We start from the raw sequence: 25,573 nt of genomic DNA, 5'->3' as shown, positions 1-25,573 counted from the left end.
AATGCATTGCTGTAAGTTGAGAAATAAATACTTTAGCAATCTAGACATTTACTGTTGATTTGTAAGAGACGCTATTTTCACCAGTTGTCAGACGAAGAATTATTACATATTATTCAATAATATGAAACATCATTTTATGCTAATGAGTATTTTTCACATACGGTTTGAATTTGGCTACATCTTGTTGCCACACTAAAGTAAACATGAAGGTATGGAAGATTATTTCAAACACAAGAAAAAACAAAAACAAATATGAGAAGTCAAAATTATGAGACTAAAAGTTCCTTATCAAGGCAACTGGAAATCCTTACATGCAAATGCATTTTCAAAGCAAAACAAGTACTGAGAAAGCTCACCAACGATTAACTACATACAATGTCCTGTGTTTATGCCAGCAATGTTCTTTTAGTTTACACTACTGTTGATTTCTTTGCTTGCTTTGTTAATATGTTGATTTCTGCATGTCAGTTCTTAAAATCTCCTTGTTTTACCAGAAGAGTGATATCATTTAACACTTTCTCAAACAGTATTTTTAGTATACATGAGGACAAACAGTTCACATAGGATTACTTCTATGTGAAATTTTGCAGGTGTTGTTTTTAAGAACGCAAAATTGAAATTCCATTTTTGAATATATTGCATTGGGATCAATGAGGTTGTCACAACTTCCACAGGCATATTAGAGTGCTAGACTGCTCCAAACACCCCACTATGGAAGAACAACATGACTGCAAGATAACAAGGTGACAAAATAGAGCATCATTAACCCTCGGTTTCACAGACAAGGCTTAAGTCTAGTCCCAGACTAGAATGCATGTTTTAACTGAAAGCAGTCTTTTATCACCACCAGTAATGTTTTTTTCCAGGGCACGTTTATTAAAGCTACTTAAATGTCCTAATTGAATCTAGGCTTAATCTAAGCCCTGTCTTTGAAACCGGGCCTAAATGTTTTTGCACGCTAGCATTTAAAATAAGAGCTGATGCTTGTGGGAAAGTGATGGAAAATGAATGAAAAGACGATACAGAATATTAAATGTTTTATTCAATATCTGCTCCACTCCTGGTCTCATATTAAGAGATTGTTTAGCACAAATAACCTGGTTTACATTAGACAACAAAGTAATTTGACAATGCTGGATTTATGATTGACAATGAAAAAGAAACAAAACCACAACAAAAAACCACATGCATTTAGAGTCATCATATCACACGGTTCATTTCTCAAGCCATTCAGTTGGCAGTGTAACACAAAGCAAATGAATGGTTGAACAATCTGAATTTCACCGATTCTGGATTAAATAAATACTTCATTATTAAGAACTTAAAATCTTTTATAAGTCAACACTGGTTTGAATGACTTTTCTATGGTCAAAAAACAAAACAAAAACCAATTAAACGGCATACTGAAGCAATCCATTTCAACATGGTACATGCACTTTGGCCACATATATCGCACATTCACAGGTCTTATCCCACTGTCAGTTTCATATGAAATACAGAATATAAAACCATCATCAATCAGGCTGTTACTTAGGGGAATAATAAAACAGTGTTTTATCCTGCAGGGTTATTAGCGTGCAGGTCACTGAAGTGCAGGGTTTAGAAGAACTGTGTGGCTGGGCATTATGTTAAAGTGCTTCTGAATTTCCTTCCAGTTCTAAACTGAGGGCTGCCACTTATTGTACAATCAAAGACTTGATTAAGGGCCTTTTACAGGCCCGTCTCACCTATCATTCAGTCTACCTGTCACAAATAATTGGGTGTACCTTCAGTTTCTATTTGGTTCTTGCTCCAAAACATGTACAACCCTTCTGGCTTTTTAGTGAGAGACTTGATGATCCTCCCTTTGGCTAAATAGAGGAAGCACATTTTAAGCAAACTCACTCCTTCTGTTACCAAACAAACCACTTTTAATGGTTTAAACCACACAATTAGGATAGGTGACAGATGGGCGTGTTATGTTGTACAGTATACAACAATATGTTATTTAAATGTACATATTACCCCATCTACACACACATCATTATTTTCATGTGTAATATTGTAAACATTCAGTAGGTATGAGTGAATCTTTTCTGTAAAGGAAGACAATCTGACTTTCCTTAATATTTTTAGCAGTGATTCTCTGAATTTATTTTATTTTTTTTTTTTTTAAATCAGAGACTGAGCTTATGGTTAACAATTTAATTCAGTTAACAAAACACACACTGGGGCCATTCACACACGTTCTTGCATACATCTGCACCACTTTTAATTGTCTTGCTATGTAAACACGCACTACATCTCTTTCCACAACTGCTGCGTTTGGCAAGTTAAAAACAGGTAAACTGTTAAAACACATCCTGTGTGAACAGCCCTTAAGTCGTGACAAAACTTGAGCAGTGTTTTGTCAAACGAGCGACCTGATCGCAACATTTCATTTCAAACTAGTTTCTCCTCTATTGAATCTGTTTGCTAGAACAATGGATGATACAGACAAGAAAAAGAAAATCTTCAGTAATTAATAATTCAACACAATTATCCAATTCAAACATTAGGAAGTGTGCTTCTAAGTTGATTTGAAGGATTGTTGTACTGTGAAAGGCAGAACTGAACTCCCACATTCATAGCTTCTATAAAATCATACTACCCCAGGTCAAGCAAAACATTCGGACAGACAACATTGTGGGTTAACACATTATGTAAATGTACATTGTGGATGTATGGATGCATGTGTATGAGTATATTACATGTGTATGTATGTTGATATATATGTATATATATGTGTGTGTGTGTGTGTGTGGAAGAAAGGCACTATAAAACACTGAAGCTGTACGGGTTCCAGCTATCAGGAAGGTACAAATCTAAAAAAGATATTCTATTTGGATGACACTTTTTGTAAAATAACCCTGCAAAATATTTAGAAAAAATTCTTGCTCCAGATTTATTAAAATTATTACAAAAAGATGCTTTTTAAAAAGAAAATCTGTTTCTATAAGTGTTCCAGTTTATTCAATACAGTTTTGGCAGGTAAATGAACCTTAAATTACATATTCTGCGAGGCCAAGTCCATCGAGGAGACAGCAGGAAGGCTCAGTTTTCTATGACACCAAGGCCTGGCAATTTGTAACCATAAAGAGCAGCAAATAGAATCCAGTTGTTAGACGCTCTGCTCTACATATACATACCTGCTAGGGGCATTGAAATGCTTCGAATACTACAAAATGATCGGTGTATATGCGTCACAGTGCTCAACCAGTTTTGCAGGGCTTGATGGGAAGAGCAATTTCTCTTTTAGAGTCTCACAGAGCTCCAGCCAATCAGGAGTCACGGGTCACGGGGTCACGACTCACGGGAGTCCAGCTTACTGTACTTAACCCGGGTGCTCGTCATCGTTCGCAACAAGAATGGTAGCTGGTAATTTCGAGGCACAATGCCACGGACGTTACTCTCAAAGTACTGGAATGGGCCGAACCACCACACACGAGAGAACAGATTGCCAGTGGAATTTTCCTTTAGAGCCTATAGGAGAGCGAGAGAGATTATGTTAGATTTTGAAATACCACTGTTTTCCAGTTCTTCAGAAATGAACCAGATGCAGATGGAGGAAGAAAGATACCCATCAATTACGGCAACATTCATTTTTCAGCTACACATCCACAGAATCCAAATATTGCCTCGATCAATATAATCAAAGACCATCTCTGTACATATATCACAGAATTTTTTTCATAATGTCCTGATAAATGTCTATTATATGCAGTGTTGGGGGTTACATTACAAGTAATGCAAGTTAAGTAATCTGATTACTTTTCCCCCCAAGTAACTAGTTAAGTAATCTATTACTTTTTAATTTATAACAAAACATCTGAGTTACTTTTTCAAACAAGTAATGCAAGTTTCCTTCTGCATCTCTTACCCACATGTTGAGAGAAATCATTCTTAAAGGTGCAGAGGTGTTGTGTAAACACGACTAAATTTGAGTATGCATTTACTCATCTCACTTGCACACAAACAGATTCAGTATTCCTCAAAAAGAATAAAAACAGTGAAATGCAAACTCAGAATAAATACACAAACCTGCAATAATTAAATATGTAAACACAAATACTTACATCACATTTGTTTGTTTTTTTTATTTATTGCTGAAGTAAGAGAATGGCAGCACAACTGAAAGATTTGTTTGAGCTGCGCCCTCTACTGTACAGCCGTGAATTTGCATTTCCTTCAGCCTGAGGCTTTTTAATTTCACTTTTTGTTGTGGAAGAGCCTTTACATTTGCCAAAAATAGAACTTTTGTTTGTTGTTATTAAAAAATGAACAAGCAAGCCCAGGTCAGGATCATAACAATTTCTGATTTTGATGGCTGCAAAACTCCAAAAAATTTGGGACAGAGGCATGTTTACAACTGTCACATAACCTTTTCTTTTTTATTACACTTTTTAATAGTTTGGGAATTAAGGATACTAATTGTTGCAAGTGGATTTTTTGCCCAATCTCGCCTGATACAAGACAACTGTGCAGTCGTTGTGTGATTCTCCTTTTCATGATGGGCCATATATTTTCAATAAGAGACAGATCTGGAGGCAGGCAGGCAGGCCAGTCAAGCACATCTCTTCTTCGGTGTAGACAGAGTGTCTAGAAAGCACTCTGTTGTAGCACGTGCTGATTGAGGCCTGGCACTGACTTGGTTTCCAGGAAAGATGTAATCTTGATGCTATTAAATGTCTCTGTACAATTCCAATATACATCTCCACGTCAGTGGTACCTTCACACACAGGCAAGTCACCCATACCGTTTGCACTGATGCACCCCCATACCATGACAGATGCTTGCTTTTGTGCCCGTCACCGATGAAAGTCTGGATGGTCCCTTTCGTTTTTGGGACTTCCAAAAAACAAGCTGAAACCTGGACTCATGTGACCGCAACACACACTTCCACTGTATTCTAGTCCATCTGAGATGAGATCAGGCCCAGAGAACTCAAAGAACCCTGAAAAGGCGTATAGCTCTCTCCTTGCGTTACAGAGATTTGAGATGCATTTCTTGATGCAGCGTCAGACCGTTAAGTGACAGCGGTTTTCCAAAGTACTCCTGAGCCCATGAGGCTATATTTAACACAGTAACTTGATGTTTTCTCATGCAATGCCATCTGAGGGCTCAAAGGTTACACACATTCAACAGAGGTCTCCTGGCTTGCCCTACACAGACTGAGATTTCTCTAGGATTCCCTGAATCTTTTCATAATATTATGTATGGTAGAAGGTGAAAGGTTTTTGCAATCTTGCATCGAGAAATGAGATTTTTGAATTGTTCGACAATTCTCTCATGATATTTGGCACAAAGTGCTAGCAAAGACTGAGATACTCCTTTTACACTCAAACACGATACCCTCACCTATTACCAATTCTTATTGTGGACTTTTTCAAAAGAGTTTAACTATATTCTATAAGCTTTTCACTTTTATTTAGCCTCTGTCCCAACTTTTCTTGGAGTGTATAGCAGCCATCAAAACTTGTTTATATTTATAAAATACAATTACGTTGTTCAGTGAACACACTGGAAATCTTTTCTTTGCACTTTTGTCAGGTAAATAAAGTTGAAAGAGAATTAACAAATCAGATTCTTGATTTCATTGCATTTTACAAAATGTCCCAACTTGATTTGGGGTTGTATTTTTATTCATAACTCAGCACCTTATTTTAATACTAATGTTTATTGTTATTGTTATATTCAGGTCCTCTGTAGTTTTTTCCAGGGTGTATAATAAAAGTTGTGAAATAATTGCCCAATAATAACTGCACTTTAGTGCAGCAAAAATATTGTACAATGCCAAGATATCCAACTTTCTCATCTGAGCTGATCAGCAGTGTAACAGTGCTCGTCAATGTCAAAATAATGAAGATGGCCAATCAGATCAAAGAAGGCAAGTGTAACTGTTACACCAAGTATGAACTATATAAAAAATTTTTTTTATTAATATATATGTTATATAGAATAATATATATGGAGTGCATAATACATAAATAAAAGCAAAGCTATGACTGAAATAAATATACCTCAAGATACCAGCTCTATCATATTTGAGAACATGATTTTTCAAAAAATATTATTTGAAAAATTAAGTGAGCACAAGATGCTTAAATCAGTAGAGATTTCTCAGTTTCAATTCCAAATTTACCTGCTGATTGGCCATTGTATGGTACCACCAGAAGAGGCGTGTGGTCATGAAGTAGGCCACCACCACGTCGATGGTGTAGTGGTCATGAGCCAACAGGATGCAGAAGATACCGACAGCACTCAGGCACCAGCAGATCCAGTGGTACCACCAGAACCTCCGTGGAGAATCTGTCACCCATAAACATTTTTTTAATTCTTTGTATTGGTTTCACAGTGTAGGCAGAAGTAACAAACTCACAGATGTTTCAATGGTTTTATGTATGCTAGATGGTGTTATTGCTCTTCATGTCCACTAGATGGCGTTATCAACAAAAACAACGTTCAGACAGAGGCTAAAAATCGGAGTTTTTCCATGATTGTTTATTAATATGTGTACTCACACTCTTTAATAAAGAGGTATGTTAGAGTCAGCATCACTGTGTGCCCACTGTACAGGTAATCTCCACACAAAGAGTGAGAGCCAGTGATTGACAGGCCACCACCTGCCATCATTTTCATTACCCGCCGTGACTGGGCCTCCCAGTCCCCAAAGAGCTAGAACACACACACAAACAAACACATAAGCATATACAAGCACACAAACATGTATGGATAGACAAACAACTATTTTCTTGACTATATCTTTGTTCTCTCTCACAAACTTTGATTTTAAGGACTAGTTCACAAGTATGAACCCATAAACCAGACAGTGACCAAAAGTTACTTTGCTAGAAACATAAAAATGGTTATGTTATATCAAGTTATACAAGCTTTGTTACAGGTCATGATTCACTGTAAATCTCGAAAGACTGTGAAAGATTTTCGATTTCACATCCATCATCCAACTTTAGATCAACAGTATGCCTATTCTACCATCATGGCTACCATCACCAACATTAACCATCATATTTTAGTTACAGTGTCGAGCTAAGAGTACTGTCATTCTTCAGCAGTTACCTTGGGGGAACACTTGAAGTGCATGCCTGGCACAGGTAATGTTGTAACGTACATGGTCACGCATCTGTACAGATACAGGGTTCCCACGATAAAAAAGAACCGGCGACCGATTATGGCCCTGCAAACAGAGAGAAATCAGGTACAGAGTCAGAGAAAATAACAGCCAGAGAAGGATCATAGGGTAGGTCACATGGTTTAAGGATGTCAATGCTAAAGAAAACATTCTTGATTATTTAGTAGTCACAACAGGAGTTAAATTATTGTGACTCAGCAGTTTAGGAGATGACGCCATGAACTAAATTGAACAAGATGGGATCAGCTTTGAGGGATAAAGCAGTGGTTCTTAACAGGGGCCCACTAGGTAGTAGTTAGCCTCAGCAAACTTCCAAATGAGGCCTCAAGATAACTTACTTTTTTTTTTTAAATAACACAAAAGGCTAACATAAACAGCATAACATTGATTTCTCAGTTTCAACTCCAAATTTACATGCTTTTTACCTTTTTTTTTTTTTACCTGCCATTGTATGATATCACCAGAAGAGTTAAAATTATTTAATTAGGCTATTTAAAATAACACAAAAGGCTAACATAAATAACATAATAAAACTAAATAAAGATATCTTTCTTATTTTAATTCTCTCTCGTGTGTGCGTGTGTGTGCGCTTGTAAAGTTAAGGCCCCAATACACAAGTGAAAACACTTAAATGAAGTGATACACTTTATTTCTTCTGTTCAGTCCGGCAAGGTCAGATGTCCGTGTGTAAAAACATGAACACACTGGACTGTGTTGGACACATGAGAACTGCTTTATAGTATAAAATGTTGTACTTCTGTTGAAATGAGACACTGCGACCGTTTTTCATGTTTAATACTGTAAAGCTGCTTGCTTTTAAGCAATAAACTTGAAGGGATGTTACTAGAGTGTTGAATTAAAGAGCTTGTGCAAATCCTGTTGCTATGATCAGATGAATTTCTTATGCTAAAAATACTTGGTTTTCTTACATTTTTTCTATTTATTTTGTTATTGAAAGGAAAGCATGCATAACATGTTTACATATTCATCTAAACAATGCTCTCAGCAATGACTATGTTTCCATCCACCTATTTTTATGCGCATTTTGGGATATTGCTGGATGGAAACGGCAAGATGCGCATCATTTCTTAAAATGTGCATAAAAAAAACCTTAAGCGCTCAACTGAGTCGGATACATTTTTATCCGTTAAGCAAACGTGCATAAACTACGATGGAAACACATTTACCGAATAAACTCCTCGATGCACATCAAAAAATGCGACTTTGCACGATGGGACAGCATAACCGGACTAACCAGCGGATGGATCTCGTTACACAGCACCTGAAATTGGTCGTTCTGAAATGCCCGAGCAAAGTCTGTTGTCAAAGTGGTTTGGTATAATTACCTCCAGGAACCGTCTTACACGACTGCGTTCCCAAACAGCAGGCATGATCTGCCTCCGAAAGCAAGATAACATGACATAACAATAACACATGTTTTATGCGATATTCCAATTTTCCACTAGTGTGGGTGGCGTTGGGATGTTCGCTAACAGTATACCACTGCTATGTATTTCTAACTTCTTTTTACCCCTAAGCGAAGAACGAAAAAGAACTTCGCTGTGAGTATATCGGGGCCTTTATGTTTGTGAGGGCCAGTTTGAGATTTCAACCATCAGAGTGAGGACAAAGTAAAGTGAGGACGTTTTGGCCAGTCCTCACTTTCTGACACTTTTAAATGGCTGTTTGAGGGTTAAGATTGGTTATAGGGATAGGGTTAGAATTAGGTTAAAGGAGAACTCCGGTCAATTTTAACATTGAGCTCATTTTGTTGTACATTTGGAGTGCTGTCAGTATAGAGAACAACGACAAAAATCGGTGTTGCCTACACAGTGTTATCCTCTTTTTAAAATTTGCACCCTGTTGACTTCAATGGGGCAAGTTTTAAACCTGCTTTTAGCCTCTTAACATCCTTGATGTGTCATTACAAGTGCACAGGTCATGTGAGTGATTCCTTCGGAGTGAACGCGGGTCAATCTGACTGCAGTAGATGTGAAAGATATGAATAAAAATGATGTTATTTCAGCCAGCGCACATACCTGTATTTACATCCTGTTTTCGGTCAAAGTCCATAGTAATCGATTGTCGAGTTCACGCGCATCATCATAGGTACTAAACCAATGCGCGTGAACTCGACAATCGATTACTATGGACTTTGACCGAAAACAGGATGTAAATACAGGTATGTGCGCTGGCTGAATAAACATCATGGATTTGGCATTTAGTTGTGATGGTTAAGGCTAGGTTAAGGGGCTAGGGGTTTCATTATATCAATGAATGTCCTTGCAAAGATAGCCATAAAAATGACAGGAAAAGTCATGTAGGTTCATGGGTTAAAAAGAGTGGGATCTAAAAAAATTGAACCGTGTAATTATTTTAACTGCAATTTTTATAATTATTTTAGTAACTTTTTTTAACATATACTAGAACTGTCCATAGATTAAAATATGTTTTGAAAAAAAAAAAAAAAAAAACCCACCAACAACATTTTAATGTGGACAATGCAGATCCTTGGAATCAAAGAGGTTGAAAACCACTGGTATAATGAGTGAGGAACCAACCTGTGTTTAAGCAGAAGCCACTGTGCAAACCACACTCCCACAAGCAGCATGCCATTGATCTCACAGATGGAAAACGCCCACTCCACACGATCAAACAGATCAAAGAATTTATCTGGCAGGGGCGGGGACTCTTCCTTGGGTGGGACACGTTCGTGCACCACTGAGATCACAACTGTTGTTGTGAGGAAGCAACACAGAGCGTACAGGAAGGCTACACCTGTTTTGGACCACTCCGTGGGATACGCCGTTCGCTCCTGCTCAGGCAGAGGCGGAACCAAGATACGAACTGCATCAGAGTGCAAGCTGTTCTTTGAAAAGCCGTTGAGGATCTTGCCGTTGCTAACACTGCCGTTGGCAAGGCCGCCGCTGACGTGTCCGTTGGCGTGGTGACTGTTTTCATGGTTGTTGTTCTTGTGTGCCTTCATGTGGCTGGTGAAGCGCAACGTCTCTATGCGCTCCAAAAGTTGTCGACCACCGTCCCCGGTGACCAGGGACAAAGGCGAGGCGTTAAAGTCTTCCTCAGAGAGTTGCAAGAGGGCAGGGCCGTCCTTGTTCCGCAACGCATCCGTGTACTCCTGCATGCCCTCATCTGTCAGCCAATCGGAGACGTCACTGGCTGTCCACAGCCTCACCTCCTTCATGTCTGGGTGAGAGAGAGTAGGAGGGCCGTTTCAGGGGCTGGGGAGGGGAGTTGAGCCCACACTCAGCAGTTTGGTGCCCCGACAGCAGTCATGGCGTCTCTGGGACATTGGAAGAGAGTAGCTGGGAGGTCCAGCTCTGCGGTGATAAACTCAGTAACTCAAATTTCGTAGTCTCAAGGGTGCTGAATCCCTTAGTGTCAGTGTGCACCAATGTATGGCCCTGAAAAAGAAAAGCACATTCAAGTTAGCTAACAGACTGTGATTTATACCGAAAAAGCAATTATAGAAAACAATAATATTTGCTGCCAATTATGTAGACATTTGTGTGTATCAAGAGCATGCATTCTGTTCACCAGTTTTGACCAACAACAGTAACTGTGGCATAGCATGGCAAAAAAAAGGGGGGAAAAAGCTTCATTGTATCGCCATTACTCCAGTCTTCGGTCAAATGATCCTTTAAAAATCATTCATATATTGTGATCTGGAGCTCAAGAAACATTTCCTATTATTATCAATGTTGAAAACAGTTGAGCGGCTTGATATTATTGTGAAAATAATTGTGAAGATTCTTTGATGAAATATTTAGTAACATGTCTTTACAGTAACTTTTGGTCAATTTAATGCATCCACTTATTACCAATAGTTCATAATGATTCATGGGATGTGTCATTCCTTGACTCATAAAATAACTTAAGCAGAGTCTATTTTTTCCATTTGTCATAGACTTTGTTTTTTTAAATGCATGCAATGTTGTAATTCATCTCTGAGATGTTTGGTTTGGTTCGAAGCTGCGGAAAATAGAAACATGATTAATAACAAATATTTTTTCTCATATATCAGTAGGTAATTTTAGAGCTGTACAAACTAAATTTTCAGCTTTTAACTATGTATGTACTGTCTGTATGCATGTATGCTGACAGAGCATACAGATAGATATTATATTACTTGTTACACAAGAAAACGTCACATACCCCCTTAATGTTCTGGAATGCGGATAATGACTTCTACTTGCCAAGCTATAACTTGTATGTGTGCGTAATTGAGCATAAACAATACAGAGAGAGAGAGAGAGAGAGAGAGAGAGAGAGAGAGAGAGAGAGAGAGAGAGAGAGAGAGAGAGAGAGAGAGAGAGAGAGAGAGAGAGAGAGAGAGAGAGAGAGAGAGAGAGATTAAAAGTCTCTGACTCAACATTATGTCTGGAAGACCTTTGGTTATTAAATCAGCTTAGGGGAAAAACACTCACACACACACAAATAACAACCAGTCAGCATTAAGAAACAACAACAAGTAAATAGCAACTTGGAAATTATGCCAAATAACCACAGGACATTTGTCAGATGACTAGCCAACCATTAGCTTTTATCCTTTTAGCAGCGATAGGAATCTGTGTTGCTCTTAGTGAACTGACCTATGGGCAAAAGCTGATTTAGTTGTTCATTTTCCACAGCATCTATTCTTGTTTTATTCTAAAATGATGTTTTAGTTTCATTTTTCTCTCAACCTTATGATGTCGCTAAACCGGTTCGGTCAGATTCATCAGCTCATCTTGTTTCATGATTTTATGTGTTACAACACATCGCATTCATTAGACATACAAGGAGTATTTGTGATGGGCATTAACAGTGCTGGAACACTTCCTTCCTCGAAATATCTTTTTGCATTTTAAAAGTTACATTTTAACTTGGGCTGTTAATGAGCAATATATTCTTACAGCATTTATTAACCTTTGTTAATGTTAGCTAATAAAAATGTTCATGTTAGTTTACAGTGCATTAACTAATGTTAACAAATACAACAGTTTTGACAGTTGAGATTAACAACTAAGATTAATACATGCTGCAGAAGTATTGTTCATTGTTTGTTCATGTTAACTAATGTTAACAATAGTCCAAAAACAATATATTTATATTCAATACAATTAATTATTAACGAGAGTTCAGCTGTTGATTATGCTAATTAGTGTTTACCAGTTTTTCCAGTAATTTATCAGCAGTAAACAGGGTGTATGATGTTTTATTCAAATTAAACGTGAACAAACTGACTTGAATAAACAAATCTCACCTTGACTAAAATAAAACCTAGCCTACTTAATAATATTTTCTATAAATCATCATTTAACACTGCTGCTGATGCTTTGTACACAAACCAAATGCATAGCCTTTTCCCCAAAAAAATTCCAAAGTGGTGACGCCCCAAAATAGCTATGAATGGAAAAGCGACAGCATCTGATACAGAAAATTACAAAACAAGCGGATGTTGGCCAGCTTGGGCGAGAACACCCACGTGGATAAACACAGACATATACAGCTGACAGTGAATAAAAAACCTGCATGACTGATAAGCAACACTGAACAAAACACCACAATATTCAAGAAAACATTCGCAAACGCATGGCTTTCACTTTTCACCTTTCTAGACCTACGGTCTTCCTCTTTTTTATCAGACATTTCCCATTGTTCATCCTCTTGTCAGAAAACGCTTTACATTGTAATTTAAAATATGATTTAGCATTTACAAAATTTTTCCGAGGGTGTCACATGTTAGTCGTATTACAGTGGATCTTCATAATTTAATGATGTGACCATAAAAATAAATAAAAATAAAACATCCTATACACTGGTGATTCTTCAAAACCCTTTTGTCTTCTTTAAATCTTAAAAATGAAACTGGATTAAGGATCTGATCATTGCCTTGTTCACTGATAATTACTAAGGCAAGGAAATTCAATTGGATTTCATGCAATCGCGTATCATAGAAAATACAATATCATGAAATTTAATGTCATAGTTTTGTAGAATTTCAAGGAATCTCATGACATTTCATTTCACACACTATTCTAACAATCCACAAAATTCTGTGAAATTGAGTAACATTCAATTCCAAAACATAAAATGTATTTCATGACATTTTTATATCATATCGAAGCATTTAAAAAATTTTGAAAAATGAATTGTAAAGACACACACAATGCTTAAGTTTGAGCTATTATATCCTCCTCATTATCCTTTAAAACTAAAGGATTTCAACATTTTCTTTCTTTTTAAAATAATCTTAGGTGACGGAAAAATTTCATTTCAAAATTTCATGTGCATTTTACAAAACCATTCAACAAAACCAGCATTTATATCAGCAGCAGAACAGATCAAATGAGCTTTTGCATGACTGATTTGCAAGGCTTTTCATTTGTGTATAGCTGCACAGTTTTGATAACCTCTCATTTTACATCATCTTAAAACAAACATGGCCTCTTAACACACCTGGCCCAGTTCCTATTCACAAAAGGTGGCAAATATTTACAGAACACACACATACAAGGACGCAACTCCTTTCATATATGCAATCAAGCAAAAGAAAAAAGCTATAGAAAAATGAACAGAAGAGTCATCTGGCCATTGAAATCTATGTCATTACAATATTGTTCGTTCTTTATTATGCTGATAGTGAGGTGGAAACAGTCATGCATGAAATTTATGAAAAAACACACCTGCTATCACAAAAGAATGCCTATTGGACTAAACATAGCCAACATAAAGTTCAATGTTGGGCCAAACAGCACACAGCGATGTCTTTACTAACAGTTAGTCATGCAGGAGAACACACACAGACACAGACACAGACAGACACACACACAGACACACACACAGACACACACACAAACAGGACAGATAAGCACTCTCTCTTGGTAAAAGCTGCAGTTCTCTTTAAAGTAACAGCAGTAATAAATAGCTTATTTGCCTTTATTCACAGTAAGTGCACAAGCTGGATATAAAGATTTGCTTACAACTGGACAATTTGGTTTATATTTAAATTTTACAAAGTTAAACGCACATGAAAGTAAAAGTCATTTGTTTGGCAACCCATACAATTCTATCTGTCATTTCTGAATGATAGAAATACAATATGTAGTTATACTTTTGTGGCATCATACTTTTGGTTTAGTTCAGACTTTTATAATTTAAGTCACATTTAAGAAAGAGTGTGTTGGGTTAGTTGGGTTAGTTGCGTAAGGTTAGTGGAGTTCATATGACCATTCAAAATTGTAGATATGTACATGCAGTTATCAGCAAAATTATCCCAAGAAGTCTTACGCATTTCAGTCCTTTAGGAACTGTTTTACATTTTACTTGTTATCTGAAAACACAAAATTCTAATTTAACAGATGACATAAAAATACTTTTGCCAGAGGGCTCAGTCAAGCCCAAAATGTGAATATTCAACATCTTAAGACAGGAAATCAAAGGTCATGTTGTTAAGGAGTAATTTATGGAAGACGCAGGTGTATGAACCACCAGTTGTGCAACCATAATCACTGAGAGATACGGTCCTTGAGAGCTGCAGTTTCTCTACTTTCCCACAAGCTCTAGTTCTTGGCTGTGGTAAAACAAATGTTTCTTTAGAGAAGAAAAGCAAACCATCTACTAGAATCTCTGACTGTGCTCTGCAAGTGTGTGTGTGTGTGTGTGTGTGTGTGTGTGTGTGTGTGTGTGTGTGTGTGTGTGTGTGTGTGTGTGTGTGTGTGTGTGTGTGTGTGTGTGTGTGTGTCAGTGTGTGTGTGTTTGGATTTTTCCATTAGGAGACGTTTTCAGTGTCCATCTCCGTGACTCCATATTGTGCAAATTAATTCATCAGTGCTTCAAATACTACATAAACACCATTTTGGTGCTCTGCCCTACATCTACAGCCCACATCCTCCTCACAGACATGAACCTTACCATAGCACTGTAAACCTGAATCTGCCACAGATGCCATTTTGTTATTTCCATTTATGCATTAGGGCAGGGGCCTTAAAGGGACACTTCACCCATTTGCATTAAGCTTTGCATTGTTAGAAACCCAGTCATACTATTGAATGGTCGTGCAACACTCTCTCATTTTCCCCTGAGACGGGAGAAATCTGTTATTTACCTCTTACACTTCCTCCTACAATGACGCAAAAATCGTCATTTTGCGTCATTGTAGGAGGAAGTGTTAGAGGGGATTTCTGTTAAGACTACAGACACTAGTTTCTCATCTTTCCCAGGGTGGGGCGCGCTCACGCTACAGACCTATTACAGATCAGTGGGTGGGACCAGAGACAATTTATATGAGACATGCCACTTCCTCAATCCTCAATACAAATATATAAGGAAAACCCGTAACGGCAAAGATGGCGGTTGTATGCACATGTCCCGCCCCTCCCGCTGGAAAGCCAATCATCTGCTTTTAACAGTCAGCAGCTGACCACTAAGGAGCGAATGTACAGTGACGTGACATAACTGCCATATTCAACCTGTGCTTTCGCGCTGTGACTGGCGCTGAGCCAAAGCCGGACGCGCTCAGCGCTTGTCATAGGCTATATCACAACTGTTCAGTGTTTTTAACCACATAATGTTTATTTTAGGTTTCAGACATTTAAATACATATAATTGTTTAAGTGCTTGGCACAACACCGGCATTCTGGATAGAGACGTGAATGAAGTTGGTGTCGTGAACGTGAATCCTTGCGCATGCGTAGTAAAAGTATAAACTGTGGGGGAAAAGGCGTTTTAAACCTTATTTTGGGGCAAAGTCATCAAACTTTTTCAGCGATTTTTATCATATTTTACTGCTGTTTCTATACATGCAGTTTTCATGTCCCGGTGTCCAGTGAAAGTGCAGTTCTGACTCTCTGCCCATTCATTTAGATAGGAGCCTGGTCTTGTTAGTCCGAAATAGCTGCCCGGAGGCGTTGCCAAGATGGCGGCCGAGTGGCACGACTTGCCTAAAAGGACTTTGGTGGGACTTTACTCTCTGAAACTGAAAGCAATATCCTCCATCTTGTTTGAAGCTAAGCTAACAGGCGCTGTGGAGACAGATGTAAAGTTATGACAATAGCGGAGGAGAGTGCTCAATATGATATAGAAGAAGAGGATTTCGGAAGTCTGATGCTTGAATCAGGTGTTTGTGGCTACCTTTACAAGCCGCATTATAGCGAAGAGCAGCCGAGGCAGAAGACCTGCCTGCCGCGGACGAGGAGCCCGGACTGGCTCGAGTTAGGGCGGACTGGTGGCGCCGGTGATCTCACAATGCAGCTACGAACCGCTACGAACACAGAGATAGAGTCCGTCTGCGGCAAAGAATTTCAACGATGACAATTTCTCCTGGACGAAATCTCTGAATCAGACGAGGACACGGACGTTTGTGTTGAGAACTATCCTAGTTTCGCACCGCATATGTTCTGACTGAACATCCAGGTACCATGCAATAATTCACCTTTTCGAAAGAAATACAAACGAGGAGTAATGCACTATATGAGTTCGCCAACTAACTAGACATTTTGTGTGAATGTGAAATGAATTTCAAGCTCTGGTAGTAGCTAGCCTTGTAGACGGAAGAGTGATTTCTCTTATAGGCAGATATGCGCTTTCTGGATTAGTGGGAGTGGCTTGCGGAGCTGTGCAATGTGGTGCATTGTGGGAGTTGTTGTCTTTCATACAAATGCGTTCTGAAGTTATTTTTTGTCTTTTCTCGGTCACGAAGGCACCAAATTCAAAAATTATTTTACATTTCGACTACATATATGACCCACTTTAAATAAAAATCAATGTTCAAATGGGTGAAATGACCCTTTAAGTTCCTGTAGGGCGAGAGACCTGCAGAGTTTAGATTCAATGCTAATTTAAACACACCTGATCCAGCTAATCAAGTCCTTTAGGCTTATTTGAAAACTAATGCTGCCTTTGCATGCTGTCGGAATTATCATAAATACGAGTTTCCTGGTTCAAAACTGGACATGAACGCCTTCTCAAGTCGTATTTACCACTGGGAAGCTCGGGGATTAATTTTGATATCCAAGTTCCTTAATTGGACGAGCCATAAACTTTAAACTTGGCGGAGGGGAGAATGATTGCTGCTGTGACTGCTATTCTTATTAGTTTTCTCCAACAGTGTCATAGTGTCTGTCTTGTCATTAAAGTAATGCATATTTACTTCTATGAATCATTTAAAGCATATTGTATGTATCTGACAGAAACTTCTAGAATCACCAGTAAGCTGACTATCTAGATAGCATGCTAAATGTTTAGGCCTATAGTTGTTAAAGAATGGGAAGCTAAATATCATTTTGGCTTTAATAAGATATTCCCAATCATTAGGCAAGAATAAACCTGGTGTCCTCCATGATTCCTGGTCGTTCTGACAACAAAGCAGTTGAATGCGGGAAGTAGGAAGAAAGAAATTTCCGATAGCACGTGAAAGGCAGCATGTTTGAGCAGGGTTGGAACTAAAATCTACAGGGCTGTGTTCCCTTGGTATCAGACCCATGGCCTTAGCATTGCTATGCTCTACCAAATACAGGCTACAGGAATGCAACTTAAACAGCTGATGCCAGAGGGACTTTTGTTTTCTACTCAATTTATATGAAGAGAGAAAGCTATTTATTTGTGAGGGCAGTTTAAGGAACCGTTTACCCAGAAATGATTATTTTGTCATCATTTGACATCATCACTCATCCTCATGTCATTCCAAACCTGACTTTCTTTCTTATGTGGAATATAAAAGAAGATATTCTGAAGAATGTTTCTGAAGAACTGTCTTTTGTCCATACCAGTGAAAGTACAAGGGGAACTTCATTGACTTTCATTGTATCTTTTGTTTTCCATTGAAGAATGGGGTTTGCAATTATATAAATATAAATATACACACATTCTCCTTTCACATACATACATTTCTATGTGAAAGGAGAATGTATGTGTGTGACAGTAGAAATGTATGTATGTGAAAGGAGAATGTATGAGTGTGACAGTAGAAATGTATGTATGTGAAAGGAGAATGTATGAGTGTGACAGTAGAAATGTATGTATGTGAAAGGAGAATGTATGAGTATGACAGTAGAAATGTATCTATGTGAAAGGAGAATGTATGAGTGTGACAATAGAAGAATGGATTTTGGCTTGTACGGCCCCTCATACTAAGAATTTCTATATTACTGGCAGTTTATACGGTGACAGGATGCATGTAACTAAGCAACAGAGCTGATGTCCGTTTAAAAAAGAGGCAATTATGAAGAAGTAGTAGGCCATGTCCCAAAGCTGTATACTCTTCTGCTTCACACTCTAAAGTATGTACTTTTTCTTCACAAAAACAGTACATTTAAGCCATAGTAGTAGGCGAATTGGGATGCAGCAATAGAGTTATTCATTCAATAACTTTCAAAAGGCTGATTAATTCAGGAATAAATGGCTTTCATTACGAATGGGCCATTGAATCATTGGTTCACCCGATTGATTGGCTTAAAATGCAGAATCATTCAGAAACTAAACACTTGCTGCTCGTGTTGCTCGGAGACAGATAACAGTTCTGCTCTGGCTTTACGTGTAGGCTAATATTAAAAATGAACGCATTAATTTTCCCCATAACTGATTAATTAAACTAATTCTTTATACGAACAGGATTACTCCTGTCCTGACCCAGCAATATAGATTACCATGCGTGGTGGACTATGCATACACATAATCTTTGGTATTTCCTCAAAGAAAAAGTTTTATAAATCTCCTTAAGTTGTCCATTGATATTGTCCACAAGACTGTTGAAGGTCTTTTTATTCCCACACCCCGCCTGTGTGTGTGTGTGGATAATGAGAAGGAGCATCTGCTACTCTTATCTTCAAAATACAGTCCCTTATTTTCTTGTAATGAAATACAATGTAACTGCTGTTATGCAAAACATGTACTCCTCCTTTCATGTGACCTTGACCATGTCCTCATCCATCCAGCTCCTCTAAACACCTGCGGCTCTAGGTACAAACTCCAATAACCTTAGCTCTACCTGCTTTGCATTTGCATTTTTAAAAGTTTCAATCAATTAATCTTATTAGTATGCATGTTCTCATAACCATCCCCAAAGCAGGAACTATCTGACCTCCACATAACTTGGACGTTTATGCCCCAGAAAGCACAAATCCTCCCCGAAGGTCACACATTCCCATTTTAGTAACTCAACCACAACGCACTACCTCAAATTTAAATTTCCCTGCCACACATTATAAATTTCTCTTCCTTATATTCTTCTTCAATCCCGCTTTTTTCCCCTCATGTTTTCTTTCTTTTAATTTTGTTTGTAATAAATACCACACAATTCATTTGCATAAAAATACAACCAGGAACAGTAATGTACAGTAAACCCTGAACAGTTTATTGTAAATACAAATTTTGGCTTACACTATTTACTCTTTGCTCGCATCATAATGAACCACTGAACACACAAACACACATCCATAAACACTGGCACACTGAAACCAAGTAGCCATTAGTGTGTAAAGAGTGAAATGTCTTATAGTATAATCTTACAAATTACAAGAACATTGTGCTACAAACAGAGTGGTATTGAGGGCATGTGGGTCTCCCAAAACATGCTTTAAAGTTGTTATTACATCATTATACTCACTCTGTGCCTTCATATTTTGTTAATAAGATTCAATTCTGATATTTAACCTCCTTAATATGCATTGAGTGCAGTAATCGTGTATTTTTATGCATGTGATGAAGTGAAGTGTGTAATCAGTGCATTAACTGGTTGAAAAAACAACTGGAATACTCCAGAGTCTTGCACTTAAAACCACATCAAAACACCACCTGCCATCTAAATGCATGTATAGAAGCGTGTCTAACATTCATACAAACATGATTGCGAGGTATTGCAAACCGCAGTTGGTTTGCATAGCTTTCGAAGAGTAAATGGGTGTTCTCACACTTGGCAGGTTTGGTTCGATTGAAATGAACTCTTGGTGCTGTTCATTTGATTAAGTGTGAACGCTGCCATCTGAACCCTGGTGCACACCAAACAAGCGGACCAAGACTGCTGAAAAGGTGGGTCTCAGTGCACTTCAAAACAAACTCTGATGTGGTTAGACAGAAATATGAATGCAACATGGACCAAAGACATCTAAAAGAACCAAAAACAGGACATGATGTTAACCGATGCGACCCTAAAAAGGACAGAATTCTGAAAGCACACCTGTTTTTCATACCTGTAGAAGCTACGTTGCACAATACAGTTTGTAACAGGCACGCAGTCCATGATGACGTTAACAGTAGGTCCTTGTGGTAGTATGTCAGGCAGGAAATCCAAACATTCTCCTATCATCCATTGACCTCAAATATGGCTTATCATTTGAAACATGCAAGTATCAGCAACTTAACATGGGCGCTTGCTCTAACGTTAACCTAGATAAATGTGGGCTATGAGGCGCATATCGAAGTGTTTGCTAAAGTATAGCACACTTACAGTGTGACATGGAGGCACCGGCACGGCACAATAACTTGCATTTTTTCCATGATAACAGCGAAAACAACTTAAAAATACTCCGTCATTTATGGTCATACAGACAAGGGTAATACATCATTTGAAACTGTAAAGGTACTTTTATTTGTATAAACTCACAATCACAAAAAAACGTTGTGCTTTTGTAAAATATATAATACAAAAAGAATATGTGCTTTCTGCCGTCTCAGTCTCTGTGAACTAGGGCAGTCAACGAATATTCTAAATTCGAATATATATTCGAATAGTTTTAAAAAACAGAAATTCGAACGTGAAAATTAATATTCCAATGTGAATTTCGAATATGGAAAAACACGCCCGCGGAAGCAGAGGCGCTGCTGTCTGCTTTGCGAGTGGGCGCGCGCGCTGCTGAGGCGTCAGGGACAGGTCACACGAGTCGCACTGTCTAGCACAGCGTCACTGCTGAAAGTTGACAGTGCACTAAAAAGACAATGGAATAAATTGCAGTCAGTTTTTAGCGCAATTTTCCACCGGACAAAATTGCGATTGTTAACTCATGATTTCTGTTCTGTCTGTGCGCACCAATCTTGCACTTCTATCTACTCCTCAACCAGACCACCTAGAGACTTCGGGTTTTCGGCATTATGTTAAGGAAGGTCTAATCTCGGGAACGCACAAAAAAGATGTAAAAAATAATGAGCTAATAAAAAAAATGATGTTCAACTAGTCAAGTGATTGTGCCTTTTTATTATCCATTGCTGATTTGATTTCAGAAAGTTCATTTGAATTTCAAGAGAAAGTTATATTCTCGAGCAACTTATTTTCTCTTTCATTTACTATCTCTTAGTGTTGTGATCCCATGACGTGAGAAAATTGCGCTAAAACACTCACTGAGTTTTTATTACTTGTTTCTCTTTTTTTCCCCTTTTTTTAATACAAGCACCAAGAATGTTAGTAGCCTTTTTCTTTTTTAATATCACTTTTTTTTTTATGAACCTCAGGGTAAAAGTTCTTTGTTGTCACAGTTCTCGGAATTGTGTGCCTCATTTTATTTAACGTTAAACAGAAAAGTTCCACGTTTACCACAGCACAGCTCGCTCGGAGCGTTCAATGTCGGTTCTATACTGTAAAACTTCAATTAATGTTAATAAATTTGTTTCAGTCACTGAATGAAGCCTGCTATATTTGGGACAAGAGTCGCTTAAATTGCTTGCACAAAACTCTTGATCAGCACTCAACATGTGCTTATTGTTGCTGTTCATTTTAAACCGTTATGCGCAGAGAGAGCGTGAGCGTGAGCGCGAGGGCGAGAGAGAGAGAGAGAGAGAGAGAGAGAGAGAGAGAGAGAGAGAGAGAGAGAGGTCTGCGGTCTTGGCCATTAGTTTATTTACTTGGTTTTGTGTTGGTAATACATTGTCAAATATGTTTAAACTTAAATTAATTACCTATACAAGTAGTTATGTCTCTTTTTATTAATGTGTCCTGTTATTGACGTAATGTGCGTCATTGACAAAATGCGCCACCAGATGTTCGAATAGTTCGAATATTCGTGTGTTTTTTAGAGGGAATATTCGAACGTCATTTTTGAGCAATTTTGACAGCCCTACTGTGAACTGGAGCGCCACAAAAATGAACCGAAACTCAACATATAGCCTAGGCTACTTGCCTCACAGACATGAGAAATATATCTATGGAAAGCTTGAAATGTCTACTTTTAAATGAACCAACTCAAATCGTCAACAAATATTCTCTAATAATAATCCGTATGAAAAATGCATCTCTCTATAGGTGCATACACTATAGGCTACTACGGAGATGGCGAGTCAGCATCAACAACATCATCTGTGCACCCGACACTGAATCAGAAAACACTAGTTTAATAATTAAAATCTCACCTTGCTATTTTTTCTGACACATTCATAATCATTACTTATGACAAGCTTTATGTGTGTGCTTGAGCGGGGAATAGGCTATATATCTCACACACACACACACACACACACACACACACACACACACTCTTACTTGTGATCTGTGACAAAGGGGATCTACTAATGTCTCATAAGGTGTCCCCTCATTGAGCCCACACATTAAAAAAAAATAAAAAAAACTGCCCCGGGCCCAATGATTTTAAGGGACGGCACTGCTCGTGAATGTTGTTATTAACCTCCTTGGGATATTGATGATAAAAATATAGACCTCTTCCTATAATTAGACTGTATGACACTTCACTTTAAGTAGGACACATTGTATGAAAGTAAAACACAGGAACAAGAGAATATGTGTCTGAGTAAAAAAAGAAAAACAGAGAGAAAAAGAAATCATTGGAAACACTGAAAGAGAAAGGGTGGAGTATGAAAGAAACTGAAGAGACATGTCACAAAGACTCCACATCCTAGTCATACATACATTGCAAAACCAGATGCATAACTGGTTTTAATCTTACATCACATCTAACTTGTTTAAGATTACATGGATACGTGGAATAACATCTCACCAGCATAGGTGTAAAGTCCAGGTTCAGAAAGTAAAAGTCCTCCTCAGTATTTTGTTCCAATCACCTGGATTTGCAGTTTTTTAGCCAGGAGATAAAACTAATTAGTGAAATCAGCTGGCTGAGTTCATGGGTGGAATAAACGTATGGCAGGACTTTTACTTTCTGACCCCTGGACTTTACACCTCTGCTCACCAGAGACCAGTGATTTATATCTTCCTTTATACATATAGGCCTATGTGTGAAACACGGCCATATGAGCATGTTGCTATCTCCCTCTTTCCTGCTCTCCTTTCCAGTATTTAGAAACACATTTTTCTCACTATGGCTTCCATGATGTGGCCCAGTTTCAAGTCATTCCTGAGTCTCTTTAGACTGAAACAATCTGTAACCTTGAGTCTCAAACTGCAGAACTACGGCCAACTCAACAACACAGAAAACATCTGTAGATTTCATTCAGCTTTCCCCCCATGCCCTAAAAAAGATCAGGCAATTTTCTACGTGGCTTAAGACCAACTGTTTTAACTCTTCTCTCCTATTAAGGTCATGTGATTTTGCAGCATTTTGACGGGTCAATACTCTCTTACAAGATATTCTCCATTTACTGTAAAGCAGAAAGAACAAGGTCAAAGTCCTCACTGCTTTCAGTACATTAAGTATCAACTGTGAGGACGCAGCAGTAGTTTTACAGCTCTAGTGGACAAATATTAATCAATCAGTGAGAAATATCAAGAGACACGTGAGAGCCATCAGGCATCACTCATGTGTATCTGAATGGATTCAGAGTGCAAAAAAAGCTCACTGGAATTCAGGTACAAATAATATTTTGCCTTCCACCATTACAACACACCAGAAGACTTTACCCAAAATTAATATTTAATTTACTCACCCTCGTGTTGTTAAAAAAAAACCCATATGACTTAATTTCCATGGAGCACAAAAAGAGAAGTTATAGCCATAATAACAGACTCAGTCACTATTCATTTTAGTTCATGGAAAAGGATGGAAAATAAGTGAAAGGTTTTCTAAAAGATCTCCCTCTTTTATTCCACGAAAAAACAGGAAGGAAAGTCATACAGGTTTGGAACGATGTTGGAGCAATAGGCCTGATGCTTGGCTTGAAACCACCCAAAGGAGGTCATAAAAACTGTGAAATATTGTTTTAAATACATCCATAAACTTTTTTACATAACCATTTTCCAACAACGTTCAGTAAACAAATCTGATTTTTATGCATATCTGATTTAGCAAGTGTGAAAGGCAATAATATTATTAACAATAATAAAAAAAAAATTCACATGAAATCCGAAATCCATTTCAAGCAACATTTATGTGTAGTTTGAAATATTAAAATCATTTCTGGAAATCCGTTTCAGTCTGAATGCGCCAATGTACGAACAGAAAGCGCATTTGCTTGAGGAGGTAAGAGCTGTCATTATTTATCGCGTTACAGACTCACACTTAACCATACAACTCGAAAATTGTTAATGTTTTGTATAAAACGTCTTTACGACGGTTGACATCAGATTAGTAAAAATTATACTAGGGGGAGTCTCTTGTAGGGACTCAATTTGACTTGAGCGAGGCGAAAATAACAGACTGAAAGTCACTGGATACTTCTCACAATGAATTTTATTTTTGGGTGAACGATACCTTAATCGTTCGGTGGCATAGTTGGCAAAGATTTTAATTAGGACATGTTAAATCGGGCTAAGTGGCGTAAACAACAACCACAGAGAGCAACATGTGGGCCACTCAGCCTCTTCACAATGTTAACAAACGCCTCTTCGCACCTGACTCGGCAGCATGTCAATGAGTCACTGTGATTATTTTTGCGGTTTTCATAAACTATAATGCGTCTGGTGCGTTATGCTTGATTACACTACACTACGAAATCACCAACAAATGTGCTTTCCACTAATATTGCGTGGCAAATGCTGGCATTGCCTGCCGGTGTGTCGTGTCATAACGCCTCTTTACCTTCGGGAACGGTAGAGCTGGTCCAGATGACTAGGCAAGCGATTAAAGAGAGATTACACAGTAAAGGATCATTCGACCCTAGTGGAAAATAAATCCCCCTAGTCCACAGTGGGCGGTTATTATTTACATATAGAGGACTAGTTGACGTCAAAATACAAGAAACGTGTTCTTAGAAAGGGCCTGGAGAAGTAGAGATCAGCAGCTCCGTTGAGTCGAACTCACCGTGTTGGTTTTTCTTTTCTTTTTTTCTCCAAAGGAGACTTGTAGCTGGTCCGATCCCGAGCCGTGGCGATCCAACGCGATCGCGAACCAGGCCAAAACAACACGCCTCTCCTGACAATCCCGCTTTCGCGTAATATATCCTCGTCAGAAGTGGGTAGCTGTGTTGTGATGGGGCTGCTGGTGGTTTTGGCCGCGTATACGAAGCTGGAGACGTGCGCGTCAGTGGGCGGATTGCTAAAAATCGGTCTGTGCTGCGTGAAGAAGAAAC

At 38.2% G+C, this 25,573-nt stretch overlaps 1 protein-coding gene across 1 annotated transcript; it reads right to left on the bottom strand.

The window, feature by feature from the left end:
- Positions 1-1,024: 1,024 nt before the first annotated feature.
- On the bottom strand, positions 1,025-25,555 carry sgms1a (sphingomyelin synthase 1a). Its single transcript, XM_079852732.1, has 6 exons — positions 25,306-25,555; positions 9,730-10,590; positions 7,096-7,213; positions 6,540-6,693; positions 6,161-6,327; positions 1,025-3,501 (listed from the first exon to the last, which is right to left on the bottom strand). The coding sequence occupies exons 2-6, from the start codon at positions 10,368-10,370 to the stop codon at positions 3,322-3,324; spliced, it is 1,260 nt and encodes a 419-aa protein (XP_079708858.1). The 5' UTR covers positions 10,371-10,590; positions 25,306-25,555; the 3' UTR covers positions 1,025-3,321.
- Positions 25,556-25,573: the final 18 nt, after the last annotated feature.

This window comes from Squalius cephalus (genome assembly GCF_949319135.1).
Source record: "Squalius cephalus genome assembly, chromosome: 20".
NCBI lineage: Eukaryota > Metazoa > Chordata > Actinopteri > Cypriniformes > Leuciscidae > Squalius > Squalius cephalus.
Note: the sequence above shows the minus strand (reverse complement) of the source record. Positions and strands in the feature narration are given on the sequence as shown.

Bases quoted from the DNA above. Each gene is read 5' to 3' on its own strand.
- sgms1a (XM_079852732.1), bottom strand. From the start codon at position 10,370: ATGAAGGAGGTGAGGCTGTGGACAGCCAGTGACGTCTCCGATTGGCTG. The intron at 7,214-9,729 runs GTTGGTTCCTCA...CTCTGTTTGCAG, and splicing joins TGGCTTCTGCTTAAACACAG to GGCCATAATCGGTCGCCGGT. The intron at 3,502-6,160 runs GTAAATTTGGAA...GCTCTCCTATAG, and splicing joins ATACAATGGCCAATCAGCAG to GCTCTAAAGGAAAATTCCAC.